Source organism: Mya arenaria, chromosome 5 (genome assembly GCF_026914265.1).
Source record: "Mya arenaria isolate MELC-2E11 chromosome 5, ASM2691426v1".
In the NCBI taxonomy this organism is placed as follows: Eukaryota; Metazoa; Mollusca; class Bivalvia; order Myida; family Myidae; genus Mya; species Mya arenaria.
In genome coordinates, this window is record NC_069126.1 from 74,290,375 (window position 1) to 74,314,544 (window position 24,170).

The 24,170-nt window shown below is 32.7% G+C and overlaps 1 protein-coding gene across 4 annotated transcripts; it reads right to left on the reverse strand.

The window, feature by feature from the left end:
* Nucleotides 1-2,800: 2,800 nt before the first annotated feature.
* Nucleotides 2,801-23,706, reverse strand: LOC128233809 (uncharacterized). Of its 4 annotated transcripts, XM_052947663.1 has the most exons (13): nucleotides 23,577-23,632; nucleotides 22,375-22,428; nucleotides 20,425-20,706; nucleotides 19,298-19,606; nucleotides 16,780-17,097; nucleotides 16,282-16,584; nucleotides 15,569-15,853; nucleotides 14,493-14,759; nucleotides 11,471-11,578; nucleotides 11,302-11,341; nucleotides 11,057-11,073; nucleotides 10,422-10,528; nucleotides 8,271-10,153 (listed from the first exon to the last, which is right to left on the reverse strand). In XM_052947663.1, the coding sequence occupies exons 1-13, from the start codon at nucleotides 23,623-23,625 to the stop codon at nucleotides 9,986-9,988; spliced, it is 2,307 nt and encodes a 768-aa protein (XP_052803623.1). In that variant the 5' UTR covers nucleotides 23,626-23,632; the 3' UTR covers nucleotides 8,271-9,985. The 4 variants fall into 4 exon arrangements, with proteins under 4 accessions (XP_052803626.1, XP_052803625.1, XP_052803623.1 ...); XM_052947664.1 differs by lacking the exon at nucleotides 22,375-22,428 and having other exon boundaries at nucleotides 23,577-23,706; XM_052947666.1 differs by lacking the exons at nucleotides 8,271-10,153; nucleotides 10,422-10,528; nucleotides 11,057-11,073; nucleotides 11,302-11,341; nucleotides 11,471-11,578 and adding an exon at nucleotides 2,801-2,888.
* Nucleotides 23,707-24,170: the final 464 nt, after the last annotated feature.

The window sequence follows — 24,170 nt, forward strand, 5'->3', positions numbered from 1 at the left end:
TCTTCCAATATTTGATAAAATAATCACGTAGTTGTCTGTGAGTTGAAGAGCAGTTGAACTTCATGCATAAGAATCCAAAAATCACATTCAAATTAAATGGCATCACAAATGTACACTGTATATATAATGTATTAGGAAGGTATTTTTTCTAAAAATACAAACTATATTATTATTTCATTAAATTTTAGCCAAAATAGGAGGTATGTGTGGAGAAATAACATGAATTGGGGAAAATATATACAGTTTTCTTTAATCAATTTTATACGTGTCATTTTTACATATTTTTAGCGCATAAATTTATATTTATTTTAATAGAAGTCAAGATCATGCACCTTCTTTGATTTTCAAAAAACACAATGTGCCTGAAAAACTGAATATTCAATTTGCCTTGCCTTAATCATGATGTGCAGTATGTGTGCACACCTGCCCGATTGATATATACACATGCACATTTATTGACTAATGAGACGAATTCACCCTTTAGTATCATATGATATTATAATTTTGAAACCAATGCATGCTTTTTACAGCATTTAAAGATCCCCATGACTGCACTTAATGTACAACAAAAGTAGTTGATCCAATTATTTTTTTTTAATTGTGCATTTAAAGAACACTCTAATGCCGGTCAAAAAGAATTTCCACAACGCAAGATTTTTTTGTTTTTGTTTTCTACGCTAAATGTCTGTCTACTCGGCAAGTACCTGTAGTAGCTCAAATATCGTATAACAAATACCTCTTAGATTGATATTTATTTTTTTAACTAATTGTAGGGTCATTTACTGTTAATAAATTTCACTGTGTATATGGTCTAGGTTTCACATACACTCTCATCTATCTCACTGTGGACATTTCTCCATTAATACTATTTAGAGATTGCGATACCCTACTTGTCCGTGTACCTTTGGGCTACATTGTGTGATTTTTTTCATCCACGAGCAAAATAGTGTTGGTAGTATCAGCGAGTTTCAAGCGAGATATCGCAAACGACTTGACATGTCTACAAAGCTACAGATGCAAGTGCACAGACACGTCGTGTTTTGCAACCTTGCTGGATTGAATGACAATAAAGGGAGGGAAACGAACGACTTTGCCTATGACATCGACGTTGACTATGTCTGTGTATTTGTCAGCTTTGCCTCTTCCTCTTGTACACTTAACGCTGTATTGGCCATACCTTGTTGTGTTGTGAATTGTCATAACGAATTCTTTGTTGGTTAATTCCGTCTCGGAAATATGGCCATCAGACAACAGCATGACCGTTCCAGAAGTTACATTAAACCATTTACGGACGTAGTCACGTGGTAACCCAAACAACGCAGCGGAAGGGAAGTAGCCTAGCTCCAAGTCCCTCCCAGAGATAACAGGCAGGGTTCGAACATACAGATATCCACAATCTTTGAGTTCTGCAAGGACAGATCATTACACTCAGGAAAAATCGACAATGTTACCGATGTCAAATATAAAATGCAAGTTCATGTATAAATTATTGTCGATTTTTCGGTTATATGATCTAACGGGTTCGGGTCAAACCTACAAACATCTAGTTCAGGTCACTGATCGAATAATTTCAGTCGTCAGATAATCAAAACAAATAGTCATCTCTTATTGTTTAATCATTTTACATATATTGTATGTACATTAAACAGACTGTGTATTTATTACTTAAATGTGTTTTAGGTTTACCCATTTCATTACATTTACTAATGACATTTATATGTATAGTTAATCTAATATATTTATTGACAAAATTGTCGTAAAGTTCATTTGCAGACGAGATTTAATTTCGAAATATTTTGCTGGAAAAGTCTTATATCTGCCATTCGGAATAAAGAAATCACGCTGAACAGACTAACCATGTGCAATACACCAAAATCCGCGCGATAAAACCAAAAGTATTCAAATTGAACTTTTATAAGCTTTGAGCTCTTTCTTGATGAGAACCTTGCTTCTTACAGAGCATTTCTAGTAATATTTGATATGCATCCTTCAATTAATGATGTCAACTTACCTATTAGTTTCAGCTTTGTCGTATTTGAGTAACATTCACCATATTGCACACGGAAAATTGAGGAATTAAAGTCGTCAACCGTGGAATTAACACGTATAAAATACACTTTGTCGCTTATATCAAATGAAAATTGTGGCGAAAGTAGTGATTGCAGATTATTATCCGGTTTCTTATATCTCACAAGAAGAGTCATGTCGCTTTGAAAATGGTTCGGTCTGAACACAAGTGTAACATTCCTCCCTTGTATTGCAGGTTCTTGGTACGGTAAACTTCCACAGTCTTCTGCACCAACATATGCATAATAGCATGTTTTGATTAATATACATTATACCAGTACATAGTTAACGGGATATTCTATTAAAATAGCAATTTTATCTCTATAAATATTCTTTGAAAATATAATATGTTTAAACCAACCATATCCGTTTATTTTTGTATCTATTTTGAAATTAAGGATAACAGTCTCTTATGCAAATCAACACTGTCTTTATTTTCTTTGGTTTTAACTGTTTTAAAACATTTATTAAGAATGGGCTTAAAAAATAATACAGAAAATGCACATGTTGAATAAACAGATCTCATCATCATCATCATCATCATCATCATCATCATCATCAACATCATCATCATCATCATCATCATCATCATCATCATAGTCATCATCATCATCATCATCATCATCATCATCATCATCATCATCATCATTTTATCCAAAAAAAAATAAAAATCCGTAAAATAATAAGCAAACATTACCAGTAAACGTATATAGAAAAAGAGGAAATATTTTACCTTCTATATGATAAATTAGAATAAAAACACAAACACATCTGTAGTCCATCGTGAAATCCGAACTTTAGCCTTCGACACCTCTACACTGCTACTGAAATTAAATGAGTTATTTGTAAGTGTTTTGTTTTCAAACAATGACGAAAACTAGTATAATGAATAGACGTAAAGACGAGATTTGATATCTCTAATACACGTTTTAGCTATGAAAATAAACGAGGAAACACTTCGAAAATACAAGTTTGGTAAAGCAGAAGCTCTTGTTGTATTTAGTGTATTTTTTTCTTAAGTTAATCAGTTCTAACTAATGTGTTCACATAATGTTTTTGACATTTTACATTCAAATGTATTACTAAAATATCCAAAAACAAATTGTCTCGTGCCATCAATCCGAATGCAAAACTAAATTTTGTGCAATACACTGTAGACGGTTTGTTCCTATCACGTACTCCATTTGCCACAATATGTGATGGTTTACGTCTCATCAGTAACTGCGGAAACAATCGATTGCATTTTCTCAGATTATGTGTTCAAGTAGGCAAGCATGGCAGATTTTTTCTCCTTCTTTACTGATGCAATTGACCAGCACTTAATAACAAGTATTGTTCATAAGGAAGTAACTCAAATTAATATATCTTCCTCAAGTTTCAGTGTGTAAGTCTGCATAACAAAATGTGGTTATACCGTTTCAAATGATGATTTCCATTAGACCCTTTACAATTTTGCATATTTTTCGGAAATGATCGTCTTGTTGTCTAATAGAGATTAGTTAGAAATAAACGCATAAAAAACCCGTTTTAAAGATTATAGTTGGATAGGTAAATGTTTGTTAATATTTGAAATTAAAAGTAAAATAAGGAACTCTTTGCAAGTGGTGGGTTCAAGTTAAGTACATGTTATATTTACATTAGTTTGCTACGTTTTGTTTGTGGAGTTGTTGTTTAAGATTATACGTGAAATAGATGCCTGGTATCGAACACATACATACACTTTATTATTCGCGTATCTAATGACATGTTTTTAAATAACAAGGCGAGTTTTCTAATGACCAGGCTGGCACCCAATTTGTTTTTTAAACACACTCTTTTCAGTACGATTGATAGGTTGTCCTTGAGTCAACTAGTTAACTCAACTCAACTCAACTTTATTCTGTACATATAGGCCTATGGCCCAAAAAAACATATAATTATATATACATCATTAGTTACAATACAGTGTTGTCATTGCTTAATACAAATTGTATACAAATTTCAATATTAATCTGCCATTTTTAACAAGTAAAATATAAATATTGCCACTTGTCTAATAACAAAACTATTATCTGACTGTAGGAGTCTGTAAAATGCATGTAGGTCAGATCGACCCGTGTACCAACTATATGAAAACTGATTTCTTACAGTCGTAGCATTGTCTTAGTCACATGTATAGGTGGTATTTGCTACAATAGCCAGTATAGCCAGTATTTAAATTGTACTTACGCGTCAAGTGAAAACGTAACAAATGGATCTATTAATTTCAAGATGGATACTTTTTAGAAGGAGTATGCGATTTGTTATTCTTAAAACAGGTTGTGTGTCCTTTAAAAAGATACATATGCGTATGTCTTTAACAATGCGTTATCGTTTGATAACGCGGTATCAATACATGCTGGCAGTCAAGTTTTTATATAAAAGCGGACATTAATCGCATGAACTTGCTGTAGTGATGTAAGATATTCAAAGAACTATAAGTTGACGCACATTTCGCCAATCCTATATATGAGTGTGCTTGTAAATTACTTATCTCCGGAAAAAATATTTCACAATGTTATTTTAGGCATTCCTGAAACACCAGCAAGTCGGATATCGACTACTTACGTTAAGGGTAATAACCTCACGTTCCTATGTTCGAGTTATTTGTCAACACTAACTGCAAGCCATGACCTTCTTTATATACTATACTTGGGTAATAGATAACAAGATGCACCCAAACCATTCAACATTTTCTATTTCACAACCTGGAAAATACCCAACAATTCAAGAGATTTCTGGAGCTGATGAGCAATTGGATATTAAATTTATTGCCGTGGAGAATATCGCTTAAGGATTACCCTCCACTAAAAGCAATGCCACAGAGTGTAAGTCCCGGTTAACTAAAGTATTCCTATAATCACTGTTGTAAATTTGCTCAGGTCGGATTTCTGCATAAAATTATACAAAATGTATACGTATAATCAAAGGTCGAACTGTAATGTTAAATGTAATTTAACTATTGTTAACCCCTGTAAGCTTAACGTACCATTATTCGTTTAAATATATATACACCTAAGACGTTTTAAGTATTATTTGACATTTTCGATGGATGTTTTTTTCCCTTTCTTTTCCAAGCTTATAATCCGTATTAAGTCCTTTGATTGCAGATGGTCCAAATGCCTCAGTCATAAGCGGAAGAAACGGATCAAATTATGTGCACGTCTGTTTGTTGGCCTGGATGCACAGAGTTGTGTAAAAAAGATACAGATTATGCCACTGCGGCGTTGTCTAGAATGACTTCTTTTATGACGACTGTACGATATTATTCTGGAATAACACATGTGTTTCAAGAAATAAAAGACCTGATTATCTAAAAGTAAGTAATGCTACACTAAGTCTTCTGGTTTAATGCACGTATACACATAAAAGTTTTTATCTTTAAATTTCGATAAAATATAAGCACTTTTGGTATGCTGTGTTTACGTTTTGTAGTTTGCATATTATTTGCCAAGTAGTTCGGATATTGTTCGCTGACGACATGGTAGGCTATTTTGTTTACTACATAACAGTATGTTTCATGTGATATTTTACAACTGTTTTCGTTTACTGTCTCATAGATTGTTTCAGAATCCCAAGATGTGTTGATTAAAGCAATAAACACTTTTTCGACAAATGCAGTCTTTTCCCTTCGATGTTCTGCCAGTATTTTCTGTAAAAGTTGTGCCCAATAAATACCTATACTTTGACAAGGTTCAGCATTGTCCTGGGTATGGTGTTCTAGCCACTTATCCCCCTACAAGCAAGCTGTTTCATGTATCAAAATGGCAGAAATTATACAACATATATCTTTGTTGTATTGGGGAGCAAACCCACACCAGAATAGGTTTTTTCGAATATTAATGCCTTCACCACTCGGCCACAATGACTCATACAATAGCTGATGTATTTAATAATCTTTATTGAATGCATTGGAAACATCACGTGACAATACACATCACCCAATCACGGAACAATAATTTGCTGAATTGAAGTACTAACGGTATTCAAAATTGTGGTTTTCAAAGTCAGTGTTTGAGCGAATATCAACATTTAATGAGAGGTTACGGCAGTCAGTTTTTTTTTAGTTTTGACACTCAATGGTTGCCACGTTTATTTCGTAATATTTTCTTTCGTGAAAAATGCATTTAACAAACCATGAGCGCTTCCCTTTTCGTACCAGTTTATACATAACTCGACATGAACTTTTTCTCCAGTAATAAATTGTGACTTAATTTAATCTTTAAGAATACATATGAAGTTTAAAAAATAAGTAAATGTAATAGGTGTAACAAAAATTAGAAACAACCTAGAGCCTTATTGATTAAGCAACTTAGATTGAATTAAGTTTAAGATTAGAAACTAAGTGTTTTGATTGGCCTATATACTCTGATGACCAATAGGCTGAATGGAATCACTCAGGCATGTCTAAGGATAAGGACAATATCAATATTGTATACTAACCGTCTTTTCGTTTATTGAATATCATGTCATGTCATTATGATTAAAAAGGTAAGGCACAATAAATTCGATGAATATTATCGTAATTGTCCACATTGTCAATATATTGTAGAGGAAGAATTTGACTTTTTACTCATATTTTCTTTTTTTCAGCTTTACAGAGAGTAAATCTACTATGAAATAAATATTTTCCTATGGAATAAATCATCGAAAAAAACGTGAGCGAGTCCCTTTTAGCCGTTGAAAGTATTGATATTAAACGAGTTTTAATTACCAACATGTTGTCGTTTCCATATACATGTATATTCAAACCAAATTGTGTATAAAAAATGCTGTTTGACATGGAAGATTCAAAATCTACCACACGCCGCCTCATTCTGGTACCGTTTCAAAATCTATAAAACAGTCCGACAATGCATGACCAATATACAGTTCGGGTGATTTTGGCGTGTGACATTGATTCAAAAGTCTGGGGCCAATTTCACGATAATATTAAGACGAGACGCTTGAGTAAAGAAATTTAGAAGCTATTGCACTAAAATGTTAAACTTTGATTCATTGTTACTAGTATGGTTTCACCGGAGAGATCATGTATATTGTTGATGTATTGAATATTTAGTAGTTTTCTTATGTCTCTAAATGAGTCAATTTATATCACGTGAAGGAATTTCGTTAAAATAAAGTCACCAATGGTGAACTTACAGTAAATTTTGAGACTTTTGACTGAAGACCACTTTCTACAACAAAGATCTTTGACGTGAATGGCATTTAACTAACATATTGTTATTGGTAAAAGGGAATTGTTTTCAAAGTCATATTTCCCTTATGTCTAATATTCCATAGAGTGATTGCAGTAATATAGCGTGGGTTCCGACAATAACTTGTATATGCTGGCCTGTATAATTTCACCTTCCAATGCCAAACGCCTTGCAATGGAGCTATAGGTACCATTTTATGCTTCACCTGGCTCTTGTAAGTGATAACATTGTGTTAGGATTTGAAAGAGAATTGTCAATTATAAAAATTTTACACGTTTCTCAGTGTGTTTTCATATCAATCAAAATGAACAAAAATATGACCACGACAGTCACTGTGTTACGTATGTATTTTTACATATACTTTTATAATTAGCTGGACTTTTTCAAAGGAAAACGTAGAAGTAGAATGATAGCATTAGTTTCGGTGTTATTGTCGGTGTTCAAAAACATAAACCTTGGCCATAACCAAAACAAGATATTCAAATTTTCCTCGGTACACATGTTGCGAGAGACTATACGCACAAAAGTCAAAACAAACGCATAACTCTGCTACAATAATTGTTGAGTTATGCCCCTATTTCGATTGAAAGAGCAGACGAGCGCTGTTGTTTGCTCTGCGGCGCGTTTGTTTATTTCTGTTTGTTTAAGACGTAGCATCAGCTTTAGAAGAGCAGCGAGCAAGACGTACGAATATAGGGCCATTTAGGAACTCTAGGGACAATCGTTTAAAACATACAGGTTCGAGAGTAACCATACTTAATACATCTATTAACAGTAACTAACTTCTACAGCATTTTCGCGTGGTTGTCATGACTAGGCGATTATGCTGGGGAACGATCACATGCGTTTTAAAAATCAAAATGGCGTCGGCGAAATCATGGGTCGCAGTAGAAATTACATGATGACAAAGTATTTGTCCGTTTAAAAACGTTTTGTTAGGTGGTCAGAAGCTTTGACATTGAAAAAAGAAACAAACAAAAAACGAAGCGGCGAATATTTGTGTTTCATTACATTCTGTGCACATACATACAAACAAGCAACTCCCTTATCAAAATAGCTTTACCGTTAAATGATGAAATGACCGCCTCCGAACGGTCAATGAAACAAAAGTTTACTGTAACCCGTGTCCGCTGGGGGCATAAACAAGTATGCATGGCCATAACCTCACATTGGCCAATCATTTTTCAATATTAACTGAGTTAAAAATATAAGACTCATCAGAGCTCGAATCAATTTGCAAACAATAAAAATAAAGCAAAAAATAAAATTTAAACTGATAAATTAACTTTAAATACTCAACGACCGGATACCAACATCACCTGTTAACGAAGGAGTCAAGCCGGAGCAACAGCACTCTTCAAACAACTATCATACATAGGTCTCCTTAACAAGGTTTAAAATTATGCCTTTACTTAGTCTAATAATTAAAGTATCATTGAACAAACTAGGAGGAAAAAACAATTTAAATATAATAAAGCAATAACAAAAATATACATGCTGTGTAATATTCTTCGAGATGTAAAAAAGAAATGTAAACATAAAAAAACACGAAGACATGAATAGGGTGTCAGTGACTCGTTTATGACGGATTCGGATATTTACATAAAGCTAGTGGTCAAAAGGAGGAATTGATGGAAACATGAATTTCATGTATGCTGCCTCTTTAAACTAATTTTACTCTGAAAGTAAGTTTGCTCATCGTCGTCCAGCCTGAAGCTGATAGAAACACAATTAGAGTGGATGTTATGTATTATATAATAAACTTACAAAAAAATAGAAAACATAAATAATTAAGTGGAAAAAATAGCGAGAAAGGAGCCGTTTCGTGATAATTAGAAAGTGTGCTTGACTATGTCTCGTGATACACTCTGGTGCTTAGTGCGCCATGTATAACTTCTAGTTACATCATCTAAAGAATTTTTTTTAAACAATATCGAAATAACCACATGGCGCGAATCAACGTCTTTTTCTACCAGATTGGTTTTTTTTACTTACAGAAATCGTGTGTTTAAAAGTATCAACATACTGGAAAATAATGTCAAAGTATGTCAACCATGGCAAGGCTAAACGTCTTTAATGAATACGCACATGAACACATGGGCATACTTTGATCACGCGCAATATGTGAAAATGTTATGTTAGAATAGCAAACATCGAACATACGCAATATGTGAAAATATTATGTGAAATAGGCAAACATTACACATCCGCACTACGTGAACATGTTATGTGAAAGTGGCATACATCAAATGTTTTAATGAAATATAATACAATTTGTTTCAATGGACTCTTTTATGGACAGGCAAAAGCAACTTCTGTGAAGGTGATGGTTTTCTGACCAGATAATGCAAGTAGTACATGTCGTTTGTGGTAGTAAATGCATGCGTTATTACAATAACATAAAATAATTCAATAATTAAGAACATGATTTCCGATTGATGCTGTTTAAGTTTGATGTGATAATGATAATGGCCAAAGACAATATACTTATGAAAGGAATGAGTTGAATGTATTAATTTTATGGTAGTCCATGATAATTTGATGGATATTTCATGTTGGTGTCAAGCTATGTGAACGTCCCTTAGACAAACAACGGATGGTGATTTGTATAAGTTAACATCTACAAACATAAATAGGCAACACATCGTCCATTAAATTTGTAGTCATTGGCATGGACAGTAATTCTTCTTGGACATTGCAAATTAATTTGCATAAATATTTTCCTGTCGCGCAGGTGTTGATCTCGTTGCAAACCGGATTTCCGAGTACTCCGTAGGTGCCGATGGCGTTCGCTTAGTCACTGCTGTGCGTGCCGCTTTCAAGTGTTCAATGTCAATGTCAGCGTAGATCAATGTGTCCGTTGTTTTCTCCTGGCACAGCAGACACATAATTTGTGATAAATATGGAAATTACATAGTGTACCATATTACAGTAATATGTTGTATAGTTTTTCATTAATCAGAGAAGTGTACTGGTTAACCACAATTTCACAGAAACACCTAAATCAAAATGAGTTCAAGTACACGAAAGACACAAAATGGAATACAACTTATTGTTTTAAATAATTTGCAAACATTATTATATTTAGTGGGCTTCCCCCTTGAGTTTGTATTATATTATTACATAGAAAAATACTACCTTCGTCTTTGTTACTGCTTTTTTTCTGTTTGTCATAAGAGTACGAGGCTTCACTACTTCAGCGTAAGTTACTTCTTCTCTCGGAGTCGAATCAGCCTCACGGGTAACTGGAATCGGCATCAAATATGACTTTAAAAAACAATTATTGTCTTCATTGTAAAAACGAAAAATGTGTTTGCAGTGTCCCGACTGACATTCTAAAATGAGTTTATGACATTGTAATATTTGATATATGCAGTTCTTCTAAACATGGTTATGTCATCGCAAAGTATTGATTGTCGAAAATGTCATGGTAATCTCATTAATTGGTAAAGCTATTTTGTGTGTGGTGTATCGCAAATATTTGTACGTTTGTATGTTGTGTTTGTACGCGTGTCCTCTGCTTAGAGTCGTTTGGGCTCTCCAAACAAGGTTTATATTTGGATTTTTGACTCCTGGTGTTGTCCGTGTAGTTTTCATTGTACAATTTAAAGTATAGCTGTAAAATAAGTATCTTAAAGGTGGTATTGTTACAACAGTACTTTCAAAGGATGAACTATAACTTTTGATGATATACTTACAGTCGCATATATGATGAATATGTTGTATTTTTTAAATAGCGAACTTTTGCTTAAATTATATAATATTTCACTCACCATGTTGCAGAACGTTTCTGAAACATTTAAACTGATTTGATTTGACTTGACAAATATGTATATGATCTTCAAAAGAAAGTAATAAATATTGTGTACTCTGACGTATTTTCACGGCATGCATGTACAATATGCATATGAATCTTAATGAACTGCAACTTTAGCAAATATTGTTCGAATACAAATTTACATGTTACACTGGAAATACACATTTTGATGTCAAAAAATAAACGTAGAACAAATCTTACGTATCATTTTGTCGACCAGGCCTTTTAGCACGCTTCTTTCCTACAGAATACAAATGTTGCACGTGCATATGCTATTTTGAATGACGTGAACAATTGACTATTTTATCCAGGAATCAAGACATTACTTTATTTCAATCAGAATTTAAAAACTATAGTCAAATGATCTTACTTTTTCTGAGATAAATCGTAAGCACCACTGTTGCCGTTAGCAGCACAAGTCCTCCAAAACCAGCAACTATTCCACTTGTAATACTGGTATTTCTTGTTTCTTGCTTCGCTTGAATAATTCGTTTAAGACGGATTATTATATGCAAGCAGCTTTAATTGTTTTGGTATAATGGAGCTTGAAAAAAACATACATCAAAAGTACGAGATAACGTACCCACTGTGATACCAAAATCATTAAACTTCTTCCTTCGTATAAATGGTAAATGTGAACTTAGGCTCTGCCTCTACGGGCTTGAAGTGTTATGGCCGGACACGTTATATTAAATGAATAGTAAAGAATACTATGAGTGAAAGAAAAACGTTTTTCATATATGTGAAAGCAACATGGAAGTATTTCACTTCATTAAGAATAAAGAGCATTTCTGCTGCATTTTCTTTAAATTATTTAATACATACATAAACATTTGCAATAGTATTGTATAAAAATATACAGTATGCATATTTGAAGAAAATGTAACAGACACATAAGAAGAAAATGAAACTGACAGCAAAACATAACAATAATGATTGCACAAGATAACATTACTATCGGGAGTAATTGTATTCTACTAGAATTGAATGGGCAAAAATTAATTTAATGTAATGGTAAATCTTGACCAAACATTTACTCAACTTCTTAACATAATGAAACAAAAGGAACCCTAACACTAAAAATTGAACTAACAAAACATCTCAGTGAGAATACGTAATGTATCTTTATTTTTTTATTTATATTTTATATTGTTTCAAAAATAATCTCACCCCTAAAAGTAAAAAATAACTGTTGCAAAATGTTAAATAAAACATAACTTGGAGTGTTTGAAATGAATTTGACAAACATCATGTTAACCAACTTAATAAAAATAACTAAATTTCAATTCATTAATAACTTAAACAGCCTTACTAAAACAGGTATGTACTAAAAGAAATCTGTATAAGATGTACAGTTAAATAACTATGCTCGTACATAATTCATGTTTTCTTTGCAAATTTAGATCATCCACAGTGACCCTTTCATCTTGCTTTCCAATAAAAGGTTTATTTTTACATCTAGTGGGAAACAAAATTGTATAAATAAGTTTTTGTTGAAATTTTCAAGGCCCAATATGTTTTAGTAATGTAAATGTATCTTAGTGTATGTGTATTCATGTGACCTCTCTTAACGATTTTGACTTCTGTGAACCCCAAGTATGTAAGAGAAAACATTGGATTTATCGCAATAACAAATATGCAACATAACTGAAAGTATAATCTGAATGTAACACAAAAATGTCGAGACCAAATTTCCATATCATGTGACTTTCTTTAAGCCCCAGTATGCTTTAGTAGTTTAAACGTATCAACCCGCATTTATATACAAATGACTTCTCTCATCCCTCTCAAAGTATTTTAACCAACAGGATGATAAAAGAAATGCAGTTATTTCAGTTACAATTAACATTCAACAGAAACAAAAGTATATCTTAAATTGAGTGCCTATATAGCATAAACAAATGAGTCAAATCAGTCATAATGTTGGACATATCCATACATTACTGTTTAATAAAGCATTTTGTGGACATTGGGGTTTTAAAACATTATCTGAAACTCTATCATAGTTTACATAAAATGCCTTAATGAAGTTTATTATTGAGGCTAATTTTGCCATTGTCAATATGTTGCTCAATTATTACACATCTGCTGTAAATGTCACACTTTTGAATAATTTACACACAAACATGTTCGACAGAACACAGAAATAAACAAATATCCTCTATTTATTTGCTCTGCTTCCAAACTGGAAATAGGATTTGATTTTGGTCCCAGTTCCATATAAACAAAATGGCGTCCAATGTTCACTTGAAATGCGGATTTATTTATTTAAATTTCATTCCATAAATATTTAGTTTCAACAATACTTAGTGAATATGTCGTTTGTAATAACTGCTTAATGACAAAATGCAGTTTGCTACATAGTAATGAAACATACTTTCCTATCAAATGTATAATTATTTTGAGGTATGTCCATATATGGAAAATCCGATCTAAAAAGAGCATGTACCTCGGGTGTTTCCGTATTGATTTGCATTAACGGAGGTCAAACCCCGCCCAAAACATGTACCTTTTGCTTGCCGGCCTGCACGTGCTTTATATGAACTATGTTTGACAAGTTTTTCTGGTTTCCATTTTCATGATTCAGTGGAGCCCATTTTTTATACCTATCACTCCCGCAAAGAAATGAAGTAGTCCCTTGCACACACGTTAACGTAATAGGTTTGTTCGTGTTTGTCTTCAAGCCCGTAATAATACAGACAGGTGTAACCTCCTTTTCCATTGATGATCGAATACGCCTTCATTTCATACCAGCATAATGAATAAGACATAATTTAACATTATTTTCGAGTCGGCGTACCGAATAATGACATATTCTGCGTTCTGCGTTCTACCCTTTTGAGTCCTAAATACTCCTTAAAAAACTGAATATCGCGAACCAAAAAAGGGCGGTTTCGGTTATATAAAATTTATTCATGCAGGAGTTGTAGTCAAGCTGACTAAATTGAATTACAGCGACAAAGCTATCAAGGTCTAGGTAAACGAGCACAAGTTGGAGAAAAACAAGAAAGACAGGTATATACAGTTACTGAATGATGATGAGGTATATACCCTTTATTATGTACCATATAAAGAGATATTCTAGATGAATATCCCTTTTGTGGTCAACTCATTTGGATAATAACCGATAGTCTTACTATAAATCATTTTTAATATTTAATTGTTATGCCAAAGAAAATGACATTACTGACGTTAATGCAAGTTCCATTCGTTTTTGTTTTTTTTGGTACAGTGGAAATTACGTCATGTACTTTTATGCACGCTGTTTTGTTAACAATACTATTACCATTTCCCGGCATTTATCACATTCTATGGTCTATCATGTGACAGCCTCTCCACATATAAAAACCGTGAAGAATACCAAACATATAAAAAATATTAACACAGCCTACCTTTGCCAGTTACAAGTACATATTTGCTGACATTCTTAAATAAGTGTTTGGCTGTGCACGTGTAGTTTCGTTGCTCATCTACCGCAATGTGTTCAAGCGTAACTATACATTTGTTGGTTTGTTTGCAAGTTTGCATTCGCTTCGTGCCACCCGAAGTCCAAAGTATATCAGACATAGGATAACTCTTTACTGTGCAAGTGACGTGTTGCTTTTCTCCTTCAGATAACACTATTTTCTGCTCACTTGAAAGAGTCACAATGGGAGCAACTGAAATAAACGTAATAAATTAACAACCTTACTAATTATTTTGTTATATTAATTCACTGTACTGCGAAATATCTTGCGTGTCGTCTGTTTGCTGTGTTAGTATGTATGTGTCTCTCGTTCAGTGTCGTTTGAGGCCTTATCTGGTGCCTTTTAACAGGAATTACACTTGAATGCTGAGATTTTCTCTGTAGATTCCGTTGTATTATTTAAAAGTAATTTGTAATTTTAATCCAAATATACGGAACATAATAAGTCCTGCTAAATTCGACAAGAAATTCCACAGTGAGAATTATTAAAAATACAAGTTGTAAGCATTAGATACCGGTAATGCATATATCATTACATTGATTAATAGAAGATCAACAGTGAGCGATAAAAGAGTCTTTATATGCGCAATCGAATGTATATTAGTTTTATTTGATGTTGTTGCTTATAATTTATTATTCTTTAATATCGCCTCCAACATTTCCAAAACAATATCAATTATTCCAACAGCATAAAGACATCACCTGTAAACGAATGCATCAAGACGGAGAAAACATGCCAAATCTTATCAGTTGTAAAGCAGTCATTCAAGGACATTGAAAGACAAGCATCTGTCATATATAATATTAAAATGTAACCAACAAGAAAACCTATTAGACATGTTTAACCAGTATATATTGCACATACAAACAAACATAAGCATTGAATAAGCCGATTAACAAAACCTGAATACAATTCGGATAAAATCTAAGGCATGCGATGATTTAAATTTTATAGGATTGCGAAATACATGAAATGAATAGGGCAATGTAAATATTACTTACATGGCACACGTATTGTATAAGAATCCGAGAGATTTATTTGAAAGCTGGTACAATGCACACTGCATATTAAAGTGTTTTCGTTGTCTTCCTTCGTTGCATTCACAACTAATGTGGCAAGCCCGTTCGTTTGTTCTTTCCTACCGTCCAGCTTCGACTTGTCCCAATTCCAATTTAAGCTGCAGTTATCATTGAAGTCCGAAATATTGGATCTTAATGTTAGTAAGTACGCTTCTTTAAGTTCACGTGCTGGACGTGGTTTTTCCATAAACAGTGTTGATGGAGGATCTGTACTCAAAAAATAACCGGTAAGTAATGACATACACCCATTTATTCAATAATATATTTTAATTAGCTGTTTTTCAGGTAAGGTGAAATTTGACGGTCATTTAAATTAAATGTCACATGGTGAAATGCCCTACAAAGTTTGTGTATGTTATAAAATAGTTGTCATGCATAGAATAGTTGTTAAAAAGAGGATATTACAGAAGTAGTCAGTCTATACTCTAATTTATAACACGAGTTAGCATAAAACCTATTATTCTGGTTAGATATTTACAACAATACTATGACACTATTTAATGCTGGCGACGTCAAATATGATATTAAATATTTTGTAATGTTTTTCTTTTCGGCATATGTATGGTGTTTGGTACCTTTTAACTATTAATAAAAACAATAAACATATCATTTCATAGAGGTGGTAATATACGTACATTTACATTTTATTAATTTTCTGTCTGATTCATTGTCACTGAAGATGTCCGTCTTTTGTGTGCAAATAATATATTTTGAATTCCATTCTCTCTTCGCATTTACATTCAGTGTCATCTGAATAGTATTTGTGTTAGTTGTTGTGTCATTAACTGATATAGTCTCTGAGGATCCAGACATATTCCTTCCTTCAATCATAATACTTAATCTAGATGTTGGCCGCCCTCCCTTTGAAATACACGTGATGTTGGTTGGCTCACCCTCCTTAAGCGTAGGAACATGGAGTACTGGCTTTTGGGGCTTAACTGGTAATACAGAAAATAATATCTCCGACGTAACACTTGATAATACATACAGTCCAGTAATAGACAATCATAAAAATATCGGAATCTTATCAATTTTTGAAAAGTTTTAATCAAAACTATAGAAATAATAGTATGAATGCTAAATAAAAAATACTTTGAAACTAGAATTCAATCAGGTTTGTTCAACTTATTTACCTGCAACATAAAGTATGGCCGAAGTAATTAGCGGCGTATCTACAGCTGCATTTTCAACACTGCATACCACTCTTGTCATGTGATCTTCGCTTTTAACTGTATAATTTGGAACATACCGATTGGAATCTTTGCTTTGATTAACAGACAGTTGTCCACGCCTATTATTTTTTTCAATATATAGATGTACATTCAGAGTCGCTCCGCCGGTTGTGTTACAAGATATAAATTTTCCAAGATTTCTTTCAGCCTTTGCAACTAAACAGTCCAAGCAGGCGTCAACGTGGACATTCGAATGTAAAGACGGCCTTCCAGGAGGAACTAAAACAAACAAACCAGCTGTATCGTTAATCACTTGCGATTTAATAAACACAGCTTAATTCTAAACAAAAGTTATATGTTTTAACTAAAACCAGACAACAGACAAAATACATTACTACGGGCACTAAAATTGTTAAATATTGGTTATATTAAAAAACAACATTGAGTTGACTTGTACCCTTAAACAGGGTTTATTTTAGACTTCTTGGGTATTCTGTGAAGTTTCCATTGTATATTTGTTCGTGTTGACTATCGTCCTCAAAAGATACACTCTTATTTATGAAATAATGTCATAGTAATCTCGTGATTATGCACAGTAATATACAGCATTACAATTATAATGAATTTTGTGCAAGTTCATAATAAGGGTGTTTCAAAAATACACCAGATTTTGTATAAAGGCATGCCCAAATACTATACGACATTACCAAAACATAAGCATGCATGTAGTGTTATACTGGCCGGCAGTTAAAATTTGTCAATCAAGTGTCCGAACCCTTTGTTTAAGACGATTAAAAAACGACCCTTTCAAATTTATTAAAAATACGCACATTTTGTTATTGTGGTTTATAAATGTATAAGTACATGATAGTAATTGACGTTATTACTACTTCTCAAATATCTCTCGGATCTTGCTTTGCTTAAAATGCATATAACATATGTATCTTATGGTAACATGCTCATTTATCTTATTCATTTTCAGAGCACACAAAAATAAACTTCATGAAACTGTTTATATCAACAATTTGCAACCAACCCTTAAACATTTGCTACATTAATAATTCATAAATAAATGTAACTTTATACATTATATTTGTTTATAAAGTACATGTTTGTCATATGATATGTCTCTGTTCAAGGCAAATACAACATTAATATTTTGCTTATCGGTTGTTTGTCCGTCCTCAATGATAATTTAAACAATATTTCATAAAAGAATTAATTTAAAGTGTAAGATACTGATTAATAATAGTAATCATATTATATATGTCGAACCTATTGTGTTATCCTTGTATATCTGGATACATATTTATCCAAAACGTCATTCAAATAAATGGGTTTTTTTGTATAAAGAGAGTGTTGGTAAGACAAAAACAATGTTCTTAGGCGTTTCTTTCTTAACTTAACGAATCAGAATGTTATTTAATAGTTCAGCCAAAGAACGATGTATCTGTAGGAAATTAATCAAAAAAGTCAATTTGAGATAAATAACATGAATTATAAAAATATGTATTCATGTCAGCTTGTTTAAACACTTTTTTCGTGTCATTTTTACATATCTTCAGTGCATTAATGGCTTTTGTTTAGAAATTTAGTATGTTTTTCAATTGAAAAACTCTAACACTCTCTCATATTTCTAAAACCACAAAGTGGATCAATTGTTTAATGTCCTAGTCATGACAAACGCTATTTGAACTCAGGTTTACAAATACATATAATGGCATATCATAATGAATTAACGATTGATTGTTCTGTAGAAGTATGATTTGTGGGCCAAATGATGCTTTTTCACAAAACTCTTAGATACTTATGACAAGGATCAGTACTTAATGCATAACAAAAACGAGTATTTATAAGAGTTGTACAATTTGAGTTCCCGTTCTAAGTCGTTTATTTAGATAATTATCAAATGCGTGTAAACGTCCATTTCGACAACGCAAAATTTAAAAACACATGTTCGCTCTAGTAGGGTCTTCGTTAAATGTTTGGCTACTGAGCTTGTCCCTGTAGTTTTTTTCACTTTCTAATTGTATAAAAACAATACTTATTGGTTTAAACTGATATCGTTTACCATCTGTATGGTCATATAAAGTTACCAAGTATCGATGATTATATGTTCCTGAATTTCACATCCACTATCAACTGATGACACGCCTTCAAAATAAAAGAGATGTTGCGAAACACTACTTCTACGGGTACGTGTACGTGAGAACTACGTTTTGAGCACTACGTCAACCAGGTATGCATACACAGTACACGTTTGGTATGGTATGTTCGGTATCACAGAAACGTGATGCGAGTGACAGTAAGCCTATAAATACAACCTTCAAGCAAGATTTCCAAACGACATTTAAACTCAACTGCGACTTCTATATAAACTGTAAATAAACGCAGAAGTACACGTACACGTCGTGTTTCTTAATCTATGTATGGTTCAAATATTGATTGACATTAATAGTAGGATAGCGTACGTATTTACCTATTACACTGACGTCGACAATATTTGTATATTTGTCTTTATCTCTTCCTTCTGTACACTTAACACTGAATCGGCCAGAACTAGTTACGTTGTGAATTGTCAGAACGAACTCCTTGTTGGTTAAATCTGTCTCGGACAAAAGACCATCGGACAAGGACATCACCGTCTGTGATGTTACATTAAACCATTTACGGCAATACAAATCTTTTAAACTAATCACCGCAGGAGCTGGAAAGTACCCTAGATCCAAATTTCTCCCGGCGATTACCGGCTGGGTTCGAACATACAGATAACCACAATCTTCGAGTTCTGCAAGGAAAGAACATTAAAACTAAATTAAATCCGACGTCAAATATGCAATGCAAGTTGAGGTACAGATTATTGGTAATTTATAAGATGTTTCTACAATGATCTACGGCTTTGTATCAAACATATAGTTCTGGTCACTGAGTGAAAATTATAGGTCGTAGATAAAAAATAAGTCTACAATTGTGTCAACTTTTCAATGTTTTCTTTGGAAAAAGTTACAGCTCGAAATGCGTTTTGTTAATTTTACAGTATAGTATGTAAATTAAACAGATCATGATCCCATAGATATTGTTTGAATAGTTGCTATAGTCATTATACTAACTTACCCAATTCAACAAACAAAAAAGTCGAAACTGAATTTTTCATTTTTCTATGCAGTTCAGAATATTTTACTTATTTTAATGATAAATAATGATTTAAAACGTAAATTAAAGGATTTGGCTACTTTCTGTGTGCCACACTGGCAAGCTTTATGTATTGGCCCGCGTGCCCCTTGCTTTTATTAAGCGATCAATCCTCATTCAAACATCTGAGTTATATGTTGACATGTTGTCATACTTTGTTAACCAAATTCTCCCATATTATATTAGTTGTCGCGATTTATCAAATTAATTAATTAATTTGATTTTTAATTAGTTTTGGGGTCTAAGAAAGGCAAACAAGTCACGAAATTAAAAAGAAAAATTGACACACCCTGTTACGCTTGTTATGTGACCACCACAAATCGGACTTTTTTGGTGTTTTCATATTATTACGGCCTGTTACATCCTGTTGCAAAAGGAGGAGAACAAGTCTTGTACCTACTTTTTTCAACTTACTCATTAATATTAGAGTCGTCGAACTTGAGAAGCATTGTTCGTAAACCACATAGAAAACTGAAGACCTAGGGATGTTCTTCGCTGTATCTACATATATGTAATACACCTTGTCGTGAATATCAAATGGAAATTCTCTTGATTGTCGATCATTTTCAGTTATGTCGTATTTTACAATAGGAGTCCTGTCGCTTTGAAAATGGTCCGGTCTGAACACAAGTGTAACATTCATCCCTTGTATTGCAGGTTCTTTGTAAGTTAAACTTCCACAGGTTGCATCAGCATCTGTAAAGTCAGACATTAAATGATACATTATAACAGTGTATATTTAACAGGGTTTCTGTCAGAATGTCGGTTCTTTGTCGACCATTAAAACAGTGTAGAAACTCAATAAGATCAACACTATATTAATATTACATACATATCATATTATTATCATATTGCATTTAAAATGATTAAATTTCACAACCTGGTTAATTAACTTAGTTAGAAAAGGTATTATGATCATTTAGATGGATAAAAAATAGTGTATGTACAATGAAAGGTAAATGCATTCTGCTCGGTCGGAAATTGCTGTTTTTCTGTAAAAACCTTAAAAATACATTTTGATATTCTTAATCCAAACGGGTAAAGTATAACTTTCAATTCGCGCATGATTGATTATTCTTAATCCAAACAGGTGACGTTTAACTGCTCGATTCGCGCATGACTGATCATTTTTAATCCAAACGGGTAACGTTTGGTTGCTCCATTCCAGCATTATTGATAGCTTTAATCCAAACAGGTGACTGACGCTTAGTTGCTCAATTCGAGCTTGATTAATTCTTAATCCAAACGGGTGACGTTGAATTGCTCAAGTCAAGTCATCTCAATGTTTCTTTATTTCACCCATTCCAATTCAAACATGCATAAATGACGTTATATCATATGATGCTCAAAATGTACGCAAAGATCATTTTACTCTGCTCTACCTGTCGTCATTGGATTCATAAAACATGTTCTCTACTTAAGGAAAGAAACTATAAAGTTCTTTAATCAGTAATAAAGATGAATCCATCTGATACGTCATTGACATGGCCCCATGTGATATAATCATTGCTCATATAATCAGACTCATATTTGTATCCCTACCCCCGAGAAGATAGCAACCCAGTGATCAGATGCACCAAGATTATCTGCAACTGACAGTTGCAACCAGTTTTTTTTATATAATTCGACAATTGACTGCATATTTGAATTACACGCCAATATCACAAAATCTTTTGCGAATAAGAATAAATTATGTTGCATTTTTAGACTGGGAGAAAATGTTTGACCGGATTGATAGGGTTTTATTGTGGAGAAAACTCTTGTCTTCGAAAATAAGTACAGAATTTGTAAAAAGCCTACAATCTATGTATTCTGTTGTCAAATCATACAGTAGTTACAGAAATGAAAAGTCTCCTCCAAGTAATTCTAACATAGGCGTCAAACAGGGGGATCCGGCTAGTAGCATTTTGTGTCTCTTTTTTCTAAGCGATATCTCAGAAAGTATAAATAGCAATGGCATATTTGAAATTGATGAACTTAAAATATTAATGTTATTATTCGCTTATGACGCGGCAGTTTTTGCAAATGATCTTAAAACCTTACAATCAATGTTAGATGACATCGAAAGCTACTGTAATATGTGGAGTACAGAAAAATATTACTGATAAAGTACTGGATAAGATTAATTACTTTAAACGAGAACTTCTTAATATATAAAACATATAATATGCTAAAAACGATACTAATAATGAACTTAACTATAAGGATTATAACTGGGCATTCAGAGTTAAGCAGATTCTCAATGAACACGGGCTTGGCTATTTCTGGGAGAACCAGTTTAATAGCTGGTGTTCATCCATAAATAACTCAGGAAGTCTTGAAACATATTGTCTTTTTAAATATACATTTTGCATAGAAAATTACCTTTATGTTGTAAAGGACTCAAATTTGTCGAAATGTAGAGTTTCATCACATGTTCTACAATTTGAACGTGGTAGATAATATACCTAGGTCTCAAAGATTATGCATCTACTGCAACCAAAGAATGATTGAAATTGAATATCACGTTTTACTAATATGTCCGAAATAGGCAGACTTAAGAGCCAAATATATTAAAAGATATTACTACACGTGGCCAACAAAGCAAAAGTTTATTAATTTGTTATCTTACAATTCAAAAAAATCACTAATTAATTTATTAAAATTTAAATACTATGCAAACGTCTTAAGAAACTAATAAATATGTTGTTGTTTGTATCCATAAACAAATGTTCTGCTCTTCTGTTAAAACAATTCATTTCTAAATCCTTGCCTTGCACATGTATGTATTTTGTATTTGCTATAAACATGTCTGATATGTTTAATGCAATACAATGTGAATTGAATTAAATTGTTAACGAGTATCCTTTAAGTTATACTCTTGAAAGAACAAAAAAAAAATACAGTGGTATGTCAACTACATATACCGGAGCCGTGCGCGTGTGGATTCCCCGCACAGCTGGGAAAACTTGCTAATATGTTTACTGTTTTCAATGCTCTAATCCAATTCAACATTTGTAATTGTATGCAAGAATATGATAACGGACGGCTTTTGTAAATAATTGTTCCAATATTTATTCATTTTAACATATATGCTTTTATTCCAGGTCAAAAGCTCATTGTTATTTTTAGATATGTTATGTATGTTTGTTATCCATGTCGGAAAATAGCTAATTGGGCTATTGCTTCATGTTAACACATACCCGACAAGATTATATCTTGTATGACCAATATAACAGTGGCGGACTAGTCAAATGCATACATATAGAGATTTGATTCTTACATTACAATTTTCATCTGAATATGTAAACAGGCATGGTATGCAACAATGTTGTTTTCAATAAAATTGTTTAGCAACCATTATTAAGTTAAAGATACATTTTCGCTCGATTGATCATTCTTAATCAAAACGGGCGACGTTTAATCGCTCAATTTGCGCCTGATTATTATTATTATTATCACTTTTATTATTATTATTATTATTATTATTATTATTATTATTATTATTATTGTTATTACTATTATTATTATTATTATTATTATTATTATTATTATTATTATTATTATTATTATAATATTTTTTTTACCTTTAGTATGATAAAGTAGAAATAAAGCAGAAACAAATCTGTAGTCCATCGTGAAATCCGATCAGTAGCATTCCACACTTACACTTGTATTATGAATTTCTATCAAACTGTTTAGCATATCTGGTTTTTCTAGTCTACATTTAAGCTTTAGAAATAAACAAGGAAACTCTTAAAGTAAGGTTCAGTGTAGCAGAAGCTCTTGTTGTATTTTGTAAATAATATAATAGCTTCTTAAGTAAGCGGTGTCTAGCGGGGCGTCTTGTGGGGCAAATAACAATTTTTAAAGAGGAGCAAACTGAACCGTTGTGTCCTTGTTGTTAGTAACGTAGTACATTTATTATAAAAAATAGGCTCATGGAAAGTAACCACTAGCGCATGTGTACGCAGAATGATTTGAAAGTATTCACATTGATTGGTAAACCAAAAAAACAAAATTGTTATTGTGGCATCAACCTGAATGAGAACTAAATCTTTAACACTATTAAAAGTATGTTCTAATGCTTAGTTTTATTAGTGTTGGGAATCGGTTGCAATTTTACTATCGATGATCGGTTCCACTCAAGTAACCGATTATCGATAGTACAATCGGTTTTA